Below are 23,548 nucleotides of genomic sequence, written 5' to 3'. Positions count from 1 at the left end.
CAGGAAAGGGCTTGAACATTTTGCATGTTTCCCGTTTGGGTTCTGTCTCCCAGGGCCATCGCCACTTCCTGATGCGGTTTCCATAATTTACAGAGCATCTACTGGACAACTGGAGTTGACTTTCAACCGCGCGGTCATGTTGGCTCTACGCTCAGGAAAGACTAGAACAAAGGAAGATAAAGGATGAAGGGATAAAACAAGAGATTTCTAATCAGTCTGGACTTGATCTTGGTTTGTCTATATACATGTGGTTACCAAAGTCAGCATCGAGCAACGTAACAGTCTTGGCAAATCCTTATTCCTTCCTTTTTATTCCCCGAATGAATCTAGAAACACACTCACTGCGTCGATCAAGCAAAGCATGCTGCCATTTTGATTGTTCCATACCACACTCCAATTCCAAGAGCAAGGAACAACAATAGGATGAGGTAGTATTGTATTCTAATCTGATCAGTTCATTCTTCTTGCTGTCATCACTTTGAGAGGAGCATGGATGAATTCGATTCACTTTGCCAGAATGGAACGACGTGTAATGTATCTACTGTACCTGAGCTCATATTGCATTTAGAAACGGGTGTCAATGATAAGCAGCGTTTTAAAGCATTGCATGAGAGAGACCTAATCGTCTAGGCTCACACCGCTAGGAGGATGAAATCATTTTTATCTGCTGTGCCTTTGACTTTTCAAATGCTCCAGTTCACGCCGTAAATCCTAATGCATCCCTATTGGGGTTTACTTCACTAAGTTTTACAACTTTAGTGATTCTTTACACAGCGTTGGGTGGTTTTACACACTACAGACACTGAAAAACAAGGGTTTCATTTTCATAAACTATTCCTCAAACCTTCTCTCCTGCAAAATAGGCCGCTAATAACGATTCTTTGTGTGTGTGCGCGCGCGCGCGCGAGTGTGTGCGTTTTGAGTTGAGCGGCGGACGGGCGCAGGCAGCAGCATTGACTGCCGCATTGCACAGAATACCTAAACAGCTGTGGTCCCCCCTTCGAAGCGATCGATCATGTTCCAGTCTCTGGATCTCTGGATCAGACATGGGGAGATCTGACTGCTCCAATCCACATCCCATCTCACTCTCAGGCTTTAGCAACAGATTGGCTACATAGGAAAGCAAACGCTTTAGCATGGGATTAAGTTTTGCAGTATCACTTGCTTTATTGAATTGAAATGAAAGTGGTCAAAGTCAGTTTGTTTGAATAGATCTAGTAACTAGTATAGTTGCTGTCTAGTTGGCTACATGTAATGCCACCAATACATTGAAATCCCATGTAACTACTATGCAAATTCAATTGTATGTGCAATTTATTGTAAAGTATATGACCTTCATCTGCGTTTCATTTATCCAATGTCATCCTCTCTCTGCCTCTGCACCACACATCTCCAGCTCTGTCCTTGCTTTATCTCTGAATCACGGACTTCCTGCCCATATGGCCACTTCTTGCATATTTCCCCATGGCCCCTTGACGTTAACTGATTACCTGTAGCTGACGTCCGGATATTTACTTCTTCCTATGGGACACGGGGTGACAAATCTATATCATCTCACAGCAACTGGATACACCCGAGTAGAAAAAACAGAACTGGTGGCGGTGCCATGCCCCATCTCTCTATATTACTAAATATAATGGTGTGGCCAAGCAGGCAATTCAGAGGCTTGTCAAAATGTAGGCCAGAGAGGACTGGAGCAAGCCTAGGGCATTGAGAGAGGAATGTGTACATTGTGTTTCTGGGTTGTGTTAAATGGTGATAAGAAAGAGACATGAGTTCATTAAGCGTTATGCAGATGCTGACACTGCACATTCAGGTCAGGATGAGTGGTTTTGTGTGAGTATGTATGCGTGTATTTATGCCTGTCAAGGGGACAGTGTGTTAAGGCCAGTCACGTCCGTCTGACACCCCCTACCCACTGAGCTGTCAGAACAGGATGGATGAAGAGGGTGCCCTGCATAGCAATGGTCTCAGGAGAAATACCAGCAGCACCATGACACGACACAACACATCATGCTACACCAGGATACACAAGGCTAAGCTACACTGTGGCCTTCCCAACGCGCTACACTAGGCTAACCTACACTGTGGCCTTCCCAACGCTCTACACTAGGCTAACGCTACACTGTGGCCTTCCCAACGCGCTACACTAGGCTAAGCTACACTGTGGCCTTCCCAACGCGCTACACTAGGCTAAGCTACACTGTGGCCTTCCCAACACGCTACACTAGGCTAAGCTACACTGTGGCCTTCCCAACGCGCTACACTAGGCTAAGCTACACTGTGGCCTTCCCAACACGCTACACTAGGCTAAGCTACAATGTGGCCTTCCCAACGCGCTACACTAGGCTAAGCTACACTGTGGCCTTCCCAACACGCTACACTAGGCTAACGCTACACTGTGGCCTTCCCAACGCGCTACACTAGGCTAACGCTACACTGTGGCCTTCCCAACGCGCTATACTATGCTAACGCTACACTGTGGCCTTCCCAACGCGCTGCACTAGGCTAACGCTACACTGTGGCCTTCCCAACGCGCTACACTAGGCTAACGCTACACTGTGGCCTTCCCAACGCGCTACACTAAGCTAACGCTACACTGTGGCCTTCCCAACGCGCTACACTAGGCTAACGCTACACTGTGGCCTTCCCAACGCGCTACACTAGGCTAACGCTACACTGTGGCCTGCCCAACGCGCTACACTAGGCTAACGCTACACTGTGGCCTTCTCAACGCGCTACACTAGGCTAACGCTACACTGTGGCCTTCCCAACGCGCTACACTAGGCTAATGCTACACTGTGGCCTTCCCAACGCGCTACACTAGGCTAACGCTACACTGTGGCCTTCCCAACACGCTACACTAGGCTAACGCTACACTGTGGCCTTCCCAACGCGCTACACTACGCTAAGCTACACTGTGGCCTTCCCAACGCGCTACACTAGGCTAACGCTACACGGTGGCCTTCCCAACGCGCTACACTAGGCTAACGCTACACGGTGGCCTTCCCAACACGCTACACTAGGCTAACGCTACACTATGGCCTTCCCAACGCGCTACACTAGGCTAACGCTACACTGTGGCCTTCCCAACGCGCTACACTAGGCTAAGCTACACTATGGCCTTCCCAACGCGCTACACTAGGCTAACCTACACTGTGGCCTTCCCAACGCGCTACACTAGGCTAACGCTACACTGTGGCCTTCCCAACGCGCTACACTAGGCTAACCTACACTGTGGCCTTCCCAATGCGCTACACTAGGCTAAGCTACACTGTGGCCTTCCCAACGCGCTACACTAGGCTAACCTACACTGTGGCCTTCCCAATGCGCTACACTAGGCTAACGCTACACTGTGGCCTTCCCAACGCGCTACACTAGGCTAAGCTACACTGTGGCCTTCCCAACACGCTACACTAGCACGTGTGTAGGAGGAGGATCTGCTCTGATTCACAAAGAGGCCAGGCGATCTGAGCTCTGCCCTGTCTGGGGACCTGCAGCTAGAACATCTGCGTTTGATGTTTAGAGGCATGTTGTTGAGAGATCTCCTTTCGGTTGAGAGTGACACCATGTCAAAGTGGGCAGGGTTTTGATGGAGAAAGACAGTACATTTCAACCTCTATACACAGAGAGGCACAGATGATACTGTAGCTAACATGGTAAAAAAAAAAACAACGGGCAGTACTACAGTGACTGGATGAATCAGTCTGTCAATAGCACCAGTGTCCAGTGGGAATGAGCTCTTATCAACAACAATAACAAGATGTTGTAATCAAACATGTCACTGTGGAAGAGGAGACCATCAAATCACAGCAGGTTTGCCAACCCCTTCAGAATATGAACATTTCAGTTAAATGAAGCTCTGATACACAGTGCCTTCAGAAAGTATTCAGAAAGGATGTGTCAGTCGCTAGGTTTCCATCCAATTGGCAAGAGATCTTCATGGTAATATTCTAAAATCTGCATTAAAATATGTTCATTTTCCCACCTGTGGTGTGTTTCCACCAAACTGACTTGTTGCGGGTAAGAGCCAGTGGGTGATGACATGCGCGCAAAATGTACTTTTTTGCTTAAGTTTTCATGTACTGAATAAAAATCTTAAGTTCAATGTGTTTGCATCTGCATTTTCAACTCTACCAGTAGTGTTCTCACAAAAACAGTTGCGTTAAATAGAAAATGTGCCTACGCTGGTCTTGCTATGTGCACTCTAGCCTCCAGCTGGCAGATACAGTGCAGGTAGGCTGTGCGGATAGGGTGGTCTACATGATGAGATTATTATGGATAAGAACTAGATTATGTTTATTTGTCAATCGGCAGTCAAGCATCAATCATCATGTCACCAGAATAAGACCCTGGATATTTATTGAAAGGAGCATTGTGATCACCGTACACTTTCACCGGCCTGTGAAGTTCATCATAACTTACTTATCTGTAGCATAATAAACTGCATGCTTTCTCGAGTCATAGTGGGAGGACATTTACATTTTTAAATTTTTTAGATTTTTAGTCATTGAGCAGACGCTCTTATCCAGAGCGACTTATGTATGAATGCATACATTTCATACTGGACCACACCATATCATCGAGTGACTCCAAGTTTACTTCGATATGATGGTTATTGTATCAATATTTTCCCCACCATTTCTTGCATGATACATTATTTATACAATTGTACCGAAATGACCTGTTTCCATCATTGTTGTCATGATTTTGTTTTATACAGTATGACTTTAAAAGGTGTGGATGGAAACGTTGTTACTGGCCTTCACGCAATACCCCGTTATGTCAAAGTGGACTAATGTTTTTAGAAATGTTTACAAATTAATTCAAAATGAAAAGCAAAAATGACTTGAGTCAATAAGTATTCAACCCCTTTGTTATGGCAAGCCTAAATAAATTCAGGAGTAAAACTTGGCTTAACAGGTCACATAATAAGTTGCAATAATGGTGTTTAACATGATTTCTGAATGACTACCTCCTCTCTGTACCCCACACATATAATGATCTGTAAGGTCACCTCAGTCGAGCAGTGCATTTCAAACACAGATTCAACCACAAAGACCGATTAGGGAGGTTTTTCAATGCCTCTTAGACATTTGAATATCCCTTTGAGCATGGTGAAGTTATGAATTACGATTTGGATGGTGTGGCGCTGAACAATGTGACCCGGAAGTTTTGTCATTTATAATTTACATTTGAGAAATGCATCGGACCCATCTGATAGCGGTTCCATATGTGACAGAGATGAAAAATATCTGCTAGGAACTTAGAAAGAGCGGGAATCTAAATATGCAACAACTAGGATAGGTTGCTAATATGACTAGGATGGTGCCTTTGGCTTCTGGACAACGAAAGAAAGTTGATATGAAAACCAATAGAAAAGGAGAGAAACGGCATAGCGGTGGGTCCAATAGGGAAGTAAATGAAAATACATTTGCCAAAATTCTATAATTACTCCTGTCTATACAGAAATAAATTAAATCATTCAAAATACTTCACCAGTAAGCATGATGTAGCCACAGAGGAATCGAGGATCATTAGCTTCTTTAAAAAAAAATCGGTGAATAATCACAGTTACATTCATTTCTGTTCATGTATGTATTAATTCATGATTTACCTTTCTCAGTGGAAACCTTAGCAGAGTTCACAACCTGCTACACCTTTTCGTTTATTTCATAACCATCATTTACAAGATTTGGACATGTTTTCATTGTTTTTTGTTTGGAGTGCTCCATGTGAGCAATGAGCATATGTCTCTGTCCTGATAATGTGTAGGGAGTGGAGCATACGCACCTGAGCACGCATAGAAGTACCTGGCTTGCTGCACGGAAATGTAGGAAAGTGTTTGTTTTTTTACTTCCATTGCGGATGATAATATACTGCTCAAAAAAATAAAGGGAACACTTAAACAACATATCCTAGATCTGAATGAAAGAAATAATCTTATTAAATACTTTTTTCTTTACATAGTTGAATGTGCTGACAACAAAATCACACAAAAATAATCAATGGAAATCCAATTTATCAACCATTGGAGGTCTGTTTGGTGGAAACACACCACAGGTGGGAAAATGAACATATTTTAATGCGGATTTTAGAATATAAGAAATAATCTTATTAAATAATTTTTTCTTTACATAGTTGAATGTGCTGACAACAAAATCACACAAAAATAATCAATGGAAATCCAATTAATCAACCCATGGAGGTCTGGATTTGGAGTCACACTCAAAATTAAAGTGGAAAACCACACTACAGGCTGATCCAACTTTGATGTAATGTCCTTAAAACAAGTCAAAATGAGGCTTAGTAGTGTGTGTGGCCTCCACGTGCCTGTATGACCTCCCTACAACGCCTGGGCATGCTCCTGATGAGGTGGCGGATGGTCTCCTGAGGGATCTCCTCCCAGACCTGGACTAAAGCATCCGCCAACTCCTGGACAGTCTGTGGTGCAACGTGGCGTTGGTGGATGGAGCGAGACATGATGTCCCAGATGTGCTCAATTGGATTCAGGTCTGGGGAACGGGTGGGCCAGTCCATAGCATCAATGCCTTCCTCTTGCAGGAACTGCTGACACACTCCAGCCACATGAGGTCTAGCATTGTCTTGCATTAGGAGGAACCCAGGGCCAACCGCACCAGCATATGGTCTCACAAAGGGTCTGAGGATCTCATCTCGGTACCTAATGGCAGTCAGGCTACCTCTGGCGAGCACATGGAGGGCTGTGCGGCCCCCCAAAGAAATGCCACCCCACACCATGACTGACCCCCTGCCAAACCGGTCATGCTGGAGGATGTTGCAGGCAGCAGAACGCTCTCCACGGCGTCTCCAGACTCTGTCACGTGCTCAGTGTGAACCTGCTTTCATCTGTGAAGAGCACAGGGCGCCAGTGGCGAATTTGCCAATCTTGGTGTTCTCTGGCAAATGCCAAACGTCCTGCATGGTGTTGGGCTGTAAGCACAACCCCCACCTGTGGACGTCGGGCCCTCATACCACCCTCATGGAGTCTGTTTCTGACCGTTTGAGCAGACACATGCACATTTGTGGCCTGCTGGAGGTCATTTTGCAGGGCTCTGGCAGTGCTCCTCCTGCTCCTCCTTGCACAAAGGCGGAGGTAGCGGTCCTGCTGCTGGGTTGTTGCCCTCCTACGGCCTCCTCCACGTCTCCTGATGTACTGGCCTGTCTCCTGGTAGCGCCTCCATGCTCTGGACACTACGCTGACAGACACAGCAAACCTTCTTGCCACAGCTCGCATTGATGTGCCATCCTGGATGAGCTGCACTACCTGAGCCACTTGTGTGGGTTGTAGACTCCGTCTCATGCTACCACTAGAGTGAAAGCACCACCAGCATTCAAAAGTGACCAAAACATCAGCCAGGAAGCATAGGAACTGAGAAGTGGTCTGTGGTCCCCACCTGCAGAACCACTCCTTTATTGGGGGTGTCTTGCTAATTGCCTATAATTTCCACCTGTTGTCTATTCCATTTACATAACAGCATGTGAAATTTATTGTGAATCAGTGTTGCTTCCTAAGTGGATAGTTTGATTTCACAGAAGTGTGATTGACTTGGAGTTACATTGTGTTGTTTAAGTGTTCCCTTTATTTTTTGGAGCAGTGTATATTAAAACTAGTTCCTCACAGTAAGCTATTTGAAAAATCTTTCCAACAAACTCCCCCTTGATAATCACCAATCTTCAGTGTGAAAGAGTTATAGGCCTACTGCTGCATTGGCCTATAGGCTTTCAGTTACATGCGCTAAATTCTTTAGCCGCCAATGGATCACGGTGTATCAATGTGTCCATATGGCAGAGGCTGGTGATCTTGAAATTAGTTGACTTTTAACTTTTTTATTTTTATCATTTTAATTCTGATTTTTATTATTAACCACGTGACAATGATTTTGAGAAACGAAAACATTATTATTGAAATGAAACTGTTCCACGAAAATGCGCATTTGAAAATCATAACAAACTTGAAACTCACACGCTGCCGATGAGGTCTTTATAAAATAATTGCCTCCACGTTTCCATGGTCTTATCTTGCCTATAGGCTACTTTGAAGCAAGGTAAGACATGCCTCATATCATACGAAATAAAACATTCAGGCTTCAAATAATGAAGTATGTTTTCAAAATGCATCCTGCCTCCAGCTCACATTGTAAAGTAGTGGGTGACGTGCTGATAGCCTGTTGCCTGCACTTGAATGGTGAATGAAAGGCACGCTTCAATTACCAGTTGAGAAATATAAATAGTAGCTCATTTTAATCGTGCACCAAAACAGTTTTTAACATGTGATTGCATTTAGAATTGTTGCGCAATGAACGGGCTTATAAAAACACATGTTTTACTCCAGCAGCTACCAGCTGAAGAGGTACAGGAGACATCCTGCTAAAAAATAGGCTTTGTATAGTGTGCACGTGTGATAGTTGTGTTGGATAAGATACATGATGACTAACAAAATGATGCTACTTAACCTATAGACCGTTAAGCACGACGATCAAATGTACACTGAGGACACAAAACATTAGGAACACCTGCTCTTTCCATGACATAGACTGACCAGGTGAATCCAGGTGAAAGCTATGATCCCTTATTGATGTCACTTGTAGAATCCACTTCAATCAGTGTAGATGAAGGGGAGGAGACAGGTTAAAGAAGGAAATAGCTCAGGGATTTCACCATGAGGCCAATGGTGACTTTCAAACAATTCGAGAGTTTAATGGCTGTGAAAAAGCTGAAGCTGGATCAACAAAATTGTAGTTACTCCACAATACTAACTAACCTAAATGGCAGAGCTAAAAGAAGGAAGCTTGAACAGAATAAAGTATTCCAAAACATGCATACTGTTTGCAATAAGACACTCAAGTAAAACTGCAAAAAATGTGGAAAATAAATTAACTTTATGCCCAGAATAGAAAGCATTATGTTTTGGGCAAATCCAACACAACACACCACTGACTACCACTCTATATATTTTCAAACATGACATTTTTTTAAATAATGATAATATTATTTTCAAGCATGGTGGTGGCTGCATCATGTTATGGGTATGCTTGTCATCGGCAAGGACTAGGGAGTTTTTTTTAGGATAAAAAGAAACGGAATAGAGCTAAGCAAAGGCAAAATCCTAGAGGAAAACCTGGTTCAGTCTGCTTTCCTACAGACACTGGATGATAAATTCATCTTTCAGCTGGACAATAACCTAAAACACAAGGCCAAATATAGTTTCTTACCAAGATGACATTGAATGCTCCTGAGTGGCCTAGTTACTGTTCTGACATAAATCAGCTTGAAAATCTATGGCAAGACTTGAAAATGGCTGTCTAGCAATGATCAACAACCAACTTGACAGAGCTTGAAGCATTTTAAAAAGAATAAAGTGCAAATATTGTACAATCCAGGTGTGCAAAGCTCTTATAGACTTAACCAGAAAGACTCACAGCTGTAATCGCTGTCAAAGGTGATTCTAATATGTATTGACTAAGAGGTGTGAATACTTATGTAAAATAGATGTTTCTGAATTTCATTTTTAATACATTTGCTAACATTTCGAAAAATATTTTCACTTTGTCATCATGGGGTATTGTGTGTAGAAAAAAATATATTCAATACATTTTGAATTCAGGCTGTAACAACAAAATGTGGAATAAGTAAAAGGGTATGAATACTTTCTGAAGGCACTATAGAAAGACTAATTTCTAGCTGATCGCTGAAAAATCTTGTCCTTTGGCACCTTTCCTTAGAATCTATAAACCATACATGTCACAAGCACCTGGGAAGGGACAATTAAAGGGGAAGGTCAGTTTGATATTAGCACTTTAAAGGTTTCCCATTACATCCCAGCCTCATATATACGCCCCTGCCTTTAATGGCTAGTGGGATAGCCTATGCAGTGGGCTGAGTGATTGTATGGGCAATTTCAAACATGTCTCTATGGTGACTATACTGTAAGGGACTATATTCTAAGGGCAGTCCGTGCTGTGTCCCTGTGGATCCCAGTGTGTCAATAAAACCATCAGCGGGCCCGGTGAGACCTCCACAGAAACTCTTCTGCCCTCTGGTCCCTATTGAAATGAACAGGGGTCTTAGTGCAACGCTGCACCTGGCCTAAAAAACTGCTGAGGCAGCCCGTTCTCTTATTCCCTCTGCCTCTCCAACTCCCCCCTCTCTTTTTCTCGCTCTCTCTCTTGGTTCCCTTAGAAGTTTGGCTGCAGGAAAGGCAGCTCTTAAGTAGATTTCCGAGCAGCAGAGAAGCCCGCAGTGTGAATATTAAGAGCGCTTTGGCTGCCCTAGAAGCTCCTGAGTTCAACAGTCGGCGGACAGCCAGGGGAGGCCCTTTTTGAACGGGAGGCGAGAGCTAGCGACGACGCTCACGTCATGTGTCACAAATGTGATTGTTGACAATCTCCCAAAGAGGGGGAAGTTGAGACGGTGCAATTTGCATAACTGAATCAGGACGGAGGGTTTCGGGGGGGTGAGAGGAATGTTTAAGCAGAGAGGGAAGTCTTCTTACCTGGAATGCCTGGTGGGGTTTTCAGGTATTTCCCATTGAAATGCTGTATCACCACTTCACATTTCTCAGTCGACTCCATCCTGTGACAAAAGGATGAATACAAGTGGGAATATTATATTACACATGAATGAATACTTAAAACATGCTATATAAAATGTACAACAGTCCTTGAATATCTACTGAAGTGCCTAGGCAGAATACAACTCTTACACACGATGAAACCCGAAAGCATGACATTTCATACGTGCAGTACCTTTGAGTATGCATGGAACATTTTCTATGTTGATCCAATGTAGATTCGAGGCCCTATGACAAAACCTATTGTTTTCCTTGGCTGAGTGCCTACAGTATTGTGGCTGAGTCATTTTACGAGGAGGCAAACTGAGGATGTACACCCTTGAGTCACAGTGATATCCAAATTCTCCTGGGCTAATTGAGGAAGAGAGTGGCGTGAGCACTAATAGGACATGAGAGACGGGACAGAGCGTTGACTGTCTGTGTGTCATGGAACAGGAAGAGTGAGTGTGGTGGAGTTACTAAGGGAGCGGAGTCACACAGTGTGACTGTGACTCATCTCATTTACAGAGAACAGAGTAGTATCATATTAAACCCTTGCCTCCCTCCCTCCGCCCAACTCAGACCACTGATCATCTAAATACGTACGTACCAGTAAGGGGTCTGTGATGTCTCTCTCTTTCACTCTGTATCCCTCACTAGATTATCCATCATTTGTCACCCTGTCTTCTTTGCTTTCGGTCTTACTCTCTCGCACATCTCTTTTTCGGTTTCGTCCTTCTCTTTCCTTTTCTTTCCCTCCCCCTTTCACCCCCCTTTTTTCCATACCGCTCTTCTTGACCCTCTATCTTTTTCTCATGACTCATCCATCTCTTTCTCTCATCTATCCATTTCCTCCCTTTTCCTCCCCTCGCCTATTTTCGACCCAATATTTCTCACCGGTCTTTCTTTCTCATCTGTTGTTATCCCTGTTGTCCTCTCTCTCGCTCCCTCCCTCCATCCCTCCCTCTCTCTCTCTCTCTTTTGCTTTCTGGCAGTGGGACCTGTGGTGTAAGTGGGTCAGGTCCCTGTGTCTCATTGTGGCAGGGTGAGTCAACGGAGCCCTTTTCACAGTGAGTGGCCTTGAATGGCCTACCCTGCACACATTCACCCACCGCTGCTGCCAGTGATCTAATGGGGCGCACGTGCCCCAGACACACACACACACACACACACAAACACAATTACACACGCTCTCAGTTAAGACCCTCCCTCCTTCCCTCCTGCTAGTCCCAACGGTAGAGAGGTCCCAGAGGAGAGCATCTGCATAGAGCAGAGGTAACCTCTCTGTTTTGCTTAATTCTAAATAAACCCTTCGCCCTACCATAGGCACTGTGTAGATCTGAAAGCACTTCATACTAACTATATGCAATAATTCACTTCTGTCACGAGTGGAACTAGGGGTTGATTTGTAACTGGTAAAATGTATCTCTCCTGTGAGCAGTTGGATCAGACCCATTCAGGATGACAACTAGTCTTTACCTCTCTCTCTCTCTCAATTCAATTTCAATTCTACCTCTCTCTCTCTCTCTCTCTCTCAATTCAATTTCAATTCAATTTAAGGGGCTTTATTGGCATGGGAAACATATGTTTACATTGCCAAATCAAGTGAAATAGATAATAAACAAAAGTGAAATCAATAATAAAAATGAACAGTAAACATTACACTCACAAAAGTTCCAAAAGAATAAAGACATTTCAAATGCCATATTATGTCTATATACAGACTCACTCTCTCACTCTCGTGCTCTCTCACTATACACATCTTCCTCCCTCTGTTACAACCTGTTCTCTCTCTCGCTCTCTCCATCTGTTCCACCCTTCCCACCTCCCTCATCCCTCCCTCCTGCTCTCTCAGGTCTGACGAACCCCTGGCAGCCACACCATCCTCCTGGCTGCTCTGTCTCTTCTCTGCTCTCTGTGAGGCAGGGAGGCCTGATGGTTAATGACATCAGGTGATCATGTCCACAGTGATTAGCTGTGAGGCCCCCAGTAATGGGCTCTGATAACGGTGTAATGGAGGAGTGCAGAAACACTTAGCAAGGTTTACTCTCTCTAATGCCCCTCTGTCCCTCAACATCTGTGGACTAGAGGCTGGGGCCCTCTGTCACAACATCTGATTGTTTAAATCTCAAATGGACGGTACCCTATTCCCTATGTAGTGAATTGCTTTTGAGCAGAGCCCAGGGAATATATGCACTATATAGGGCATAGGGTGCCATTTTGGATGCACCCTTGTCTCTCTCACTCTCTCCTGCTTTTCCATCTCTCTTTCTCTTTCATGCTCTCTTGCTCACTCCCTCTTTCTTATCTCCCACTCTATGGACTTTCTCCCCCCCATCCCTCTGTTCTTTTTTTCTCAACAGTATCCCTCGGCATCTCTCTATTTGTGCCTCTCCCTTCCACTCCTCTCTTCCCTTCACCTCTTCCCCTTCTCCTCTCTCTCTTTCCCCATCATATTCCTTCCCCACTCAGCCCTACTTGAACAGGTGGAGCGTGTTATCCTGCGCTGAGCTGTTGTGTTGGTGTGTGTGTGTGTGTGTGTGTGTGTATTGATCTGCTGGAGTCTGCCTGTCAATCCTTCTGTAACCCGCTGTAATAGAGTGGGGAATAGGAGGGGACTGCAGCACGGGCTGATTAAGAGAAATCTCTGCAAGATGGTGTTGTTCTCATGAACACCTTCCTCTGGGTAAACAAGCCGGGAGTGTTGTGTTGTGTTGTGGGGAGAGAAATGAGAGCAGTGTGGAGGATGAGGAGGACGTACATGACTTTGAAGGGATAGGAGGGTAAACTCTCATTTTACAGGAGGAAAATAGAGCCTAAACAAATAGCTTAATGCTATGCAGACACAAGTGTCAATATCTCATGGAACCCCCCCCCTCCCCCAAACACACACTCCCCCGCCCCACACACACACGCACGCACCCCCCACCCCAAACACACACACTCTTCAGGCACTACAGAATCTGTCTTTGGCGTGAGTGTGTGTGTTCCAGCAAGCAGTGGTGGAAAAAAGTAACCAACTATCATACTTGAGTAAAAGTAAAGATACCTTAATAGAAAAAACGACTCAAGAAAAAAGTAAAAGTCACCCATTAAAATTCTACTTGAGTAAAAGTATACAAGTATTTGGTTTAAAATATACTCAAAAGTAAAAGTATAAATCATTTCAAATTCCTTATGTTAAGCAAACCAGATGGCACCATTTCCTAGTTTTCTTTATATTTACGGAAATCCAGGGGCACACTCCAACACTCAGACATCATTTACAAACAAAGCATTTGTGTTTAGTGAGTCCGCCAGATCAGAGACAGTAGGGATGACCAGGGATGTTCTGTTGATAAGTGTGTGAATTTGACAATTTTCTTGTCCTGCTAAGCATTCAAAATGTAATGAGTACTTTTGGGTGTCAGGGAAAATGTATGGAGTAAAAAGTACAATCTTTTCTTAAGGAATGTAGTGAAGTAAAAGTAGTCAAAAATATAAAAAGTAAAGTACAGATACCCCCAAAAAACAACTTAAGTAGTACTTTAAAGTATTTTTACTTAAGTACTTTACACCAGTGCCAGCAAGCATACCTGGCGAAGCCGACCCCTCTGCTGACCCCGTTGGCGTCCCTCAGGATCCGTGTGGAGATGACGTGACCGAAGGGCTTCAGCATGTTCTCCAGCTCCTGCTCATCCATGGACACCGGCAGGTTGGAGATGTACAGGTTGGTGGGGTCCTGCTCCTGTTGCTGTGGAGGGAGAGAGAGAGATTCAGATTTAGATTCAGAGAGCTTTACTGTTCCAACATTGGGCAATTTGGTTTCAGAACGATACACAAAGAGAGATGCACAGTAAACAGAGAGAACGAGAAAGTGAGAGAGGATGTGTGTTAGAAAGGATGTATCAGTTATGCTTTAAATAATCTAAGGATTCCACATGACTGTGAATACAGATATCCATCTGTTGGTCACAGATACCTTAAAAAAAAGGTTGGCGCGTGGATCAGAAAACCAGTCCGTATCTGGTGTGACCACCATTTGCATCATGCAGTGTGACACATCTCCTTCGCATAGAGTTGATCAGGCTGTTGATTGTGGCCTGTGGAAGGTTGTCTCACTCTTCAATGGCTGTGCGTGGTCGCTGGATATTGGCGGGAACTGGAACATGCTGTCATGCACGTCCATCCAGAGCATCCCAGACATGCTCAATGGGTGACATATCTGGTGAGTATGCAGGCCATGGAAGAACTGCGGCATTTTCAGCTTCCAGGAATTGTGTACAGATCCTTATGACATGGGGCTGTGCATTATCATGCTGAAACATGAGGTGATGGCGGAGGATGAATGGCACAACAATGGGCCTCAGGATCTCATCAAGGTGTCTCTGTGCATTGAAATTGCCATCGATAAAATACAATTGTGTTCATCGTCCGTAGCTTATGTCTGCCCATACCATAACCCCACCGCCATCATGGGGCACTTTGTTCACAATGTTGACATCAGCAAACTGCTCGCTCAAACAACGCCATACATGTGGTCTGCGGTTGTGAGGCCGGTTGGACGTACTGCCAAATTCGCTAAAACAACGTTGGAGGTGGCTTATGGTAGAGAAATGAACATTCAATTCTTTGGCTACCGCTCTGGTGGACATTCCTGCAGTCAACATGCCAATTGCACGCTCCCTCAAAACTTGAGACATCTGTGGCATTGGGTTGTGTGACAAAACTGCACATTTTAGTGGCCTTTTATTGTCTGTTTGTCTGTGTGTTTCTGAATACCGATGTGTGTATTTGTACACCAGTGAGTGTGTAAGTGTACACTAAGTGTGTGTGTGTGTGTGTGTGTGTGTGTGTGTGTGTGTGTGTGTGTGTGTGTGTGCGGTTTGTAGCGCCCGAGGGTTCTAGCTAGCTAGTGGGGGCACAGCTGGAGGGGGCAGAGCCAGGGAGAGAGGGTGGCAGCGGGCCAGCTGCGTCTCTCCAATACGGCCAGTCTGGACACCCACCAGCACTCATCTATCACATCTCATCACACCTTTTAGCCCGCCGAACCCAGGGCCCACTGGAGTACAAGCAGCCACGGCAAGGCATACATTTTTTAACAGTAGCGTCTTCTATTCTCCTGAATGGGAGTAAGATGTGCTGTGGTATAGCTAGCAGGTTAGCTAGCAGCCCTGAGGGCTAACACCTAAACATGATACTTCACTTTAGCCACAGAGAAGAATGACCAGCCAAGGAATCCACTTTACCAGCAGCCTCTTCCCATTCCCTTAATGAAAGCAAGCAGTGCTGTGCTGCTAGCAGGCTAGGAGGCTAACAACCCTGAGGGCTAACACCTATACATGGTACTTCACTTTAGCCACAGAGAGGAATGACAAAACCCGACCCAGACATCAACAGACATGACCCCTTTAAAATGGCCTCTTTCAGAGGTAGAGGGAACAAACTGTGACTAAGCCTTAGGCACTTCTTATTTTCTACTCAGTGCTTCTTCCCTCTCTCTCTTTTTGCTTCTTCCCTCTCTCTTTTGTCTTTTCCCCCCTCTTTTTGCTTTGTTCTCTCTCTCTATTTGCTTCCTCCCTCTTTTTGTTGTTATCGATAGAGAGCAGAGGAAGTATCTCGGCCGTCCTGTTTCCGTCCGACTGTCGGTCCTTTCTCTGATTAATTAAGTGTCTTATCGAACAGGACATGAAGGATCTGATTAAAACCCATGGGCGCTCCACTTGGACAAAACCCATGCTGAAAAAACAGGAAAACATTGGTCTTCTTCTAACCAGGAACTCAATTAGCAGATTTCAGGGAAAATAACAAGGCCTTGTTGTTTTGGTGGTTTGACACCATCCTGTCCCTTACAAAAAAAAAGATTGCAGTCAGAGTGCATTATAACTGCAGTACACTGCTGTTTAACTGCAGTTAGAGTGCAGTATAACTGCATTATGCTGCAAATACTGCATCCAAAATAACAGTTTTTTTTTATTTCAGTAATTTTGCAGTGTAACTGCAATTAGAGTGCAGTATAACTGCAGTTCAACGGCAGTACACTGCAGTTATTCTGCAATTAGTTCGTCCAAAATACCACAGGTCAACTGCAGTTACTGCACTTTTACTGCAGTTTCAAAACGGCAATCTTTTTTTATAAGGGGCCCATGCTCAAGTATGTTTTACATTGTTTCCAGTGTATTCATGAGTTATTGGGGGGTACAGCTTAATGTAGGTAGCATGAGGTAGTGCAGAAAGGGCTCAACTCTTAATTAAAAGTTACTTATATACAACTGTATTCCATTAAAGCCCATTGATTTCCACAGGGCCAGTATTCAGAATTATGTCAGATAAATTCTAAATTCAATATTAAGGCAGAAACTGGTTCACATAGTTAGACATGCATTAGCTCATATCAAAATGGTTCAACCAATGAGTTGGGCGTGAAGGACTGTGTGTGTGTGTGTGTGTGTGTGTGTGTGTGTTGACGGGCGGCCTAGCGTTTGCGGAGGGATTAACATGTGGAGCTCTTTTACACTCGGACGTCTCACATAATTTCCGCTTTGATGACATTCCGCCTCACACACCCATTAATACCCCGCTGTTGCCTTTCCTTCCAGATGAAAAGGTTGGAGGGAGGATTGGAAATGAGTGTGTTTTGACGCAAGGTGAGATGGGCCGGCCCCATTCCGCCAGGAGATTTAATTTTGCATATGCTCAGCTGTCGGGCCATAAATGAAAGAGTAATTGAGGTGAATGTGTGTGTGTATGTTTGTCTAAGTGTGTGTCATGGTGTGTGTGTGTCTATGTATCAGCAAATGTGTGCATGTACAAGGGGATGAGTGTGAGTGGGTGTGTGCTTGCATGTCTAGGTGGTGTGTGTGTGTGTGTGTGTGTGTGTGTGTGTGTGTGTGTGTGTGTGTGTGTGTGTGTGTGTGTGTGTGTGTGTGTGTCGTTGCTTGCAGGGGCCTTGGCAAAGTGTCTCCTTGCCATTGAGCTGTGCTGTGGAAGGTTAATGGTACGCCTGCAGGCTGTAGGGGCTCTTTGATGGGGATAATTCCTCCACCTTGCCACCAGGAGGATGACGGTGCCCCGTATCACTTCCCTTGACGGATGGCACGCAGCGCCCGAACCAACAGCCTCTGTCATATTAAGGGTCTGCTCTGTTTACCTCAGTATAATTTCAATGAATATTACCTCGTTGCAGGGGAGGTAGAGAGAACAAGAGACAATGGGGAGAGAATGAGAGAGCAAGAGAGAGGGAAGGAAAAGAGGGAAGGGGGTTGAGAGAATGGGAGAGAGAGGATGAGATCTGACATGACATAGAGAAAGGTATGACACATAAAAGAAAGCCCTTGTTGCCTTTGCCGAGTCCTTAAGGATAAGGCCATTAACAGTGCTCACGATCTGCCTCAAGGCCATCCAGGTTGTATTCATTGAAATGATAAAAGTGAGAAGAGACAGACAGACAGACAGACAGACGTGCGTCTTGACTGGGGGCAGTGTATTTGACAATACACCGGTGCTCTGACTGCCCTACCTCTCCACCCCCCCCGCCCCCCCCCCCTCTCGTTCAGAGAGAGAGGATTAGAGCATGCTGGGTAATTGGCTCTACAGGCTCTCTGATTCGTCCTCAGTGTGGAGGCTGTTTCTTCGCTTCAGGGTGGTAAGGGAGCTCACGGTTCCCCAGGTAGTGAGACAGGGAGATTGGATGACCCCCCCCCCCCCCAAGCTAGGGAGGGGGAGCCAACGATGGCTGGTGGCTGGAGGAGGGGTAGTAGTGTTTCCGTTTTTATGGTCTGGGGAAGGCTATTAGGAACAAAACAGTTGTGTTTGTGTGGACATGTTTTATGTTTTCTCACATGTGTCGCCAGAGAGAAAGCTAGAAAGCTAGAGTAGAATGGGTTCTAAGTGCTCATTGTGGAACCCCAGGTCTGTGGTGCCTGTTTTAAAGTTTCACCAACCAGGTGGGAAATGACATAGACAGGGAGACAGGGGAGAAAGAGAGAGGCAAATGGGGAGACGGGAGAGGGTGTGGGAGAAAGTGAACGAATACATCCCCTCAGTTCAAAAGCAGCCCTGGGTTAAATTTGTCAGGAGTCAGAAGGAGCCGGAGACAAAAAGGCGGCGGAACAAAGAGCTGTCAGTCAGACAGACTCTTTCATGAGCCCCCTTCTGCTCCCAGCAACAGGCCTCCAAGCAAACCCCCTCCCAGCCCTATCCCAGACCCCCAAACGTTGGGATCAAGCCACCCGCCTTTGAAGGGTCTGTTGTCAAACACGTCCCAGCCGCCACTCTTCCCTCTGTCTGTCCGCTGCACCGTCCCCTCTCTCGACAGCCACATAGACAAGTGTATTAAGTGTGTGTGAGGGGATTTAGGTCTTAAAAAGGTGCTGTAGAATTATGTGAGAGTACAGATTCACCCCTCATCCCTCAAACACACACACACACAAGCACTCAGGCATCAATGCATCAATGCACGCCCATGCATAATGTACACAGACAGTTGCATAAAAATAGCTCACACATACACTCTCTCTCACATAGTCCCTGAGTACAGCACACGAGAGAGAGAGAGAGAGAGAGAGAGAGAGAGAGAGAGAGAGAGAGAGAGAGAGAGAGAGAGAGAGAGAGAGAGAGAGAGAGAGAGAGAGAGAGAGAGAGAAATGTGTGAGGTCCTTATGCTCCACACTAGGGGGCTGACAAAATACACATTCTAAATTCATGCTTTCTATTAGAAACAAAGAGATGAGAGGCAGAACATTTGTGCTGTCCCCAAGGCGGCCATTTCCTTTTGAATTACTGCACATTAACAAACAGCACCTAAACTGCCTGATATTTAGCCATAATAATAACAACGAGGCAGTACACAAAAGTATGGTTTTCTTTCCTTCCCGCCTATCTGACATAAAACACAATTGATCCAATCAACTGCTCGTGCCATTATGTCAATGTAATGTCATTCAACTTTTTCACCCCGGAGGTTTTATCTGGACATGGTTCGTCAGGACTTCAAACAGCCGAAGCTAAGTAACATTAACATGATGCCTTCTAATTGCAGTCGTTGTACTTATAATATACAGGAGAACGATCGCCTTACGGCAAGGATAGCTGTGCTGCAAGCCCAGCTTCAGACGCGATCGTTAGGCAAGGGTAATTTCAGTGTAGGAAAGGATGAAACAGCGTCTGTGCCACCAGTAAGTACAGATAGTAACGTTAGTATAAACCCCCTCGCACGGTTCCCGCAGCCGGACATCTTTCTCATGGCTTCTGGAGGGAAACGCTGTAGGAATGCTCAACCGGTGTCGCTTATTCAGCCGACAGAAACTTTCAACCGGTTCTCCCCATTAAGCGAGTCGGAGTCGGAGGCCGAGACTTCGCTGGTCTCTACTCCTCCCGTTGTGGGGTCTGAGACGCCGACGGCTCCCACCATTAGCTCTGACAAATTGAAAACCCTAGTCATTGGCGACTCCATTACCCGCAGTATTAGACTTAAAACTAATCATCCAGCGATCATACACTGTTTACCAGGGGGCAGGGCTACCGACGTTAAGGCTAATCTAAAGACGGTGCTGGCTAAAGCTAAAACTGGCGAGTGTAGAGAGTATAGAGATATTGTTATCCACGTCGGCACCAACGATGTTAGGATGAAACAGTCAGAGGTCACCAAGCGCAACATAGCTTCAGCGTGTAAATCAGCTAGAAAGATGTGTGGGCATCGATTAATTGTCTCTGGCCCCCTCCCAGTTAGGGGGAGTGATGAGCTCTACAGCAGAGTCTCACAACTCAATCGCTGGTTGAAAACTGTTTTCTGCCCCTCCCAAAAGATAGAATTTGTAGATAATTGGCCCTCTTTCTGGGACTCACCCACAAACAGGACCAAGCCTGGCCTGTTGAGGAGTGACGGACTCCATCCTAGCTGGAGGGGTGCTCTCATCTTATCTACGAACATAGACAGGGCTCTAACTCCTCTAGCTCCACAATGAAATAGGGTGCAGGCCAGGCAGCAGGCTGTTAGCCAGCCTGCCAGCTTAGTGGAGTCTGCCACTAGCACAGTCAGCGTAGTCAGCTCAGCTTTCCCCATTGAGACCGTGTCTGTGCCTCGATCTAGGTTGGGCAAAATTAAAAATGGCGGTGTTCGCTTTAGCAATCTCACTAGTATAAAGACCTCCTCCATTCCTGCCATTATTGAAAGAGATTGTGATACCTCACATCTCAAAATTGGGTTACTTAATGTTAGATCCCTCACTTCCAAGGCAGTTATAGTCAATGAACTAATCACTGATAATAATCTTGATGTGATTGGCCTGACTGAAACATGGCTTAAGCCTGATGAATTTACTGTGTTAAATGAGGCCTCACCCCCAGGTTACATTAGTGACCATACCCCCCGTGCATCCGGCAAAGGCGGAGGTGTTGCTAACATTTACGATAGCAAATTTCAATTTACAAAAAAAAAACAACAATGACGTTTTCGTCTTTTGAGCTTCTAGTCATGAAATCTATGCAGCCTACTCACTCACTTTTTATAGCTACTGTTTATAGGCCTCCTGGGCCATATGCAGTGTTCCTCACTGAGTTCCCTGAATTCCTATCGGATCTTGTAGTCATAGCAGATAATATTCTAATTTTTGGTGACTTTAACATTCACATGGAAAAGTCCACAGACCCACTCCAAAAGGCTTTCGGAGCCATCATCGACTCAGTGGGTTTTGTCCAACATGTCTCTGGACCTACTCACTGCCACAGTCATACTCTGGACCTAGTTTTGTCCCATGGAATAAATGTTGTGGATCTAAATGTTTTTCCTCATAATCCTGGACTATCGGACCACCATTTTATTACGTTTGCAATTGCAACAAATAATCTGCTCAGACCCCAACCAAGGAGCATTAAAAGTCGTGCTATAAATTCTCAGACAACCCAAAGATTCCTTGATGCCCTTCCAGACTGCCTCTGCCTACCCAAGGACGTCAGAGGACAAAAATCAGTTAACCACCTAACCGAGGAACTCAATTTAACCTTGCGCAATACCCTAGATGCAGTTGCACCCCTAAAAACTAAAAACATCTGTCATAAGAAACTAGCTCCCTGGTATACAGAAAATACACGAGCTCTGAAGCAAGCTTCCAGAAAATTGGAACGGAAATGGCGCCACACCAAACTGGAAGTCTTCCGACTAGCTTGGAAAGACAGTACCGTGCAGTATCGAAGAGCCCTTACTGCTGCTCGATCATCCTATTTTTCCAACTTAATTGAGGAAAATAAGAACAATCCGAAATTTCTTTTTGATACTGTCGCAAAGCTAACTAAAAAGCAGCCTTCGCAAATGGAGGATGGCTTTCACTTCAGCAGTAATAAATTTATGAACTTCTTTGAGGAAAAGATCATGATCATTAGAAAGCAAATTACAGACTCCTCTTTAAATCTGGGTATTCCTCCAAAGCTCCATTGTCCTGAGTCTGCACAACTCTGCCAGGACCTAGGATCAAGGGAGATACTAAAGTGTTTTAGTACTATATCTCTTGACGCAATGATGAAAATAATCATGGCCTCCAAACCCTCAAGCTGCATACTGGACCCTATTCCAACTAAACTACTGAAAGAGCTGCTTCCTGTGCTTGGCCCTCCTATGTTGAACATAATAAACGGCTCTCTATCCACCGGATGTGTACCAAGCTCACTAAAAGTGGCAGTAATAAAGCCTCTCTTGAAAAAGCCGAATCTTGATCCAGAAATTATAAAAAACTATCGGCCTATATCGAATCTTCCATTCCTCTCCAAAATTTTAGAAAAAGCTGTTGCACAGCAACTGACTGCCTTCCTGAAGACAAACAATGTATACGAAACGCTTCAGTCTGGTTTTAGACCCCATCATAGCACTGAGACTGCACTTGTGAAGGTGGTAAATGACCTTTTAATGACGTCAGACCGAGGCTCTGCATCTGTCCTCGTGCTCCTAGATCTTAGTGCCGCTTTTGATACCATCGATCACCACATTCTTTTGGAGAGATTGGAAACCCAAATTGGTCTACATGGACAAGTTCTGGCCTGGTTTAGATCTTATCTGTCGGAAAGATATCAGTTTGTCTCTGTGAATGGTTTGTCCTCTGACAAATCAATTGTAAATTTCGGTGTCATTCGAAAACATAATGTTAAATTTCACTGCTATGCGGACGACACACAGCTGTACATTTCAATGAAACATGGTGAAGCCCCAAAATTGCCCTCGCTAGAAGCCTGTGTTTCAGACATAAAGAAGTGGATGGCTGCAAACTTTCTACTTTTAAACTCGGACAAAACAGAGATGCTTGTTCTAGGTCCCAAGAAACAAAGAGATCTTCTGTTGAATCTGACAATTCATCTGGATGGTTGTACAGTCGTCTCAAATAAAACTGTGAAGGACCTCGGCGTTACTCTGGACCCTGATCTCTCTTTTGAAGAACATATCAAGACTGTTTCAAGGACAGCTTTTTTCCATCTACGTAACATTGCAAAAATCAGAAATTTTCTGTCCAAAATTGACGCAGAAAAATTAATCCATGCTTTTGTTACTTCTAGGCTGGACTACTGCAATGCTCTACTTTCCGGCTACCCGGATAAAGCACTAAATAAACTTCAGTTAGTGCTAAATACGGCTGCTAGAATCCTGACTAGAACCAAAAAATTTGATCATATTACTCCAGTGTTAGCCTCCCTACACTGGCTTCCTGTTAAGGCAAGGGCTGATTTCAAGGTTTTACTGCTAACCTACAAAGCATTACATGGGCTTGCTCCTACCTATCTTTCCGATTTGGTCCTGCCGTACATACCTACACGTACGCTACGGTCACAAGACGCAGGCCTCCTAATTGTCCCTAGAATTTCTAAGCAAACGGCTGGAGGTAGGGCTTTCTCCTATAGAGCTCCATTTTTATGGAATGGTCTGCCTACCAATGTGAGAGACGCAGACTCAGTCTCAACCTTTAAGTCTTTACTGAAGACTTATCTCTTCAGTAGGTCCTATGATTAAGTATAGTC

At 44.9% G+C, this 23,548-nt stretch overlaps 1 protein-coding gene across 2 annotated transcripts in view; it reads right to left on the bottom strand.

Moving 5' to 3' along the window:
- Nucleotides 1-23,548, bottom strand: part of LOC106588200 (RNA-binding motif, single-stranded-interacting protein 3) — a 251,388-nt gene that overhangs the window by 82,338 nt on the left and 145,502 nt on the right. For both annotated transcript variants that reach the window (XM_014176955.2, XM_014176957.2), the window contains exons 5-6: nucleotides 14,146-14,303; nucleotides 10,514-10,593 (exon numbers count right to left, since the gene is read on the bottom strand). In XM_014176955.2, the coding sequence (XP_014032430.1) occupies nucleotides 10,514-10,593; nucleotides 14,146-14,303 (238 nt within the window). The remainder of the gene's footprint in view (nucleotides 1-10,513; nucleotides 10,594-14,145; nucleotides 14,304-23,548) is intronic.

The sequence above is a fragment of the Salmo salar genome, chromosome ssa27, assembly GCF_905237065.1.
Source record: "Salmo salar chromosome ssa27, Ssal_v3.1, whole genome shotgun sequence".
Classification (NCBI taxonomy): Eukaryota; Metazoa; Chordata; class Actinopteri; order Salmoniformes; family Salmonidae; genus Salmo; species Salmo salar.
This window is presented reverse-complemented; position numbering and strand designations above follow the sequence as displayed.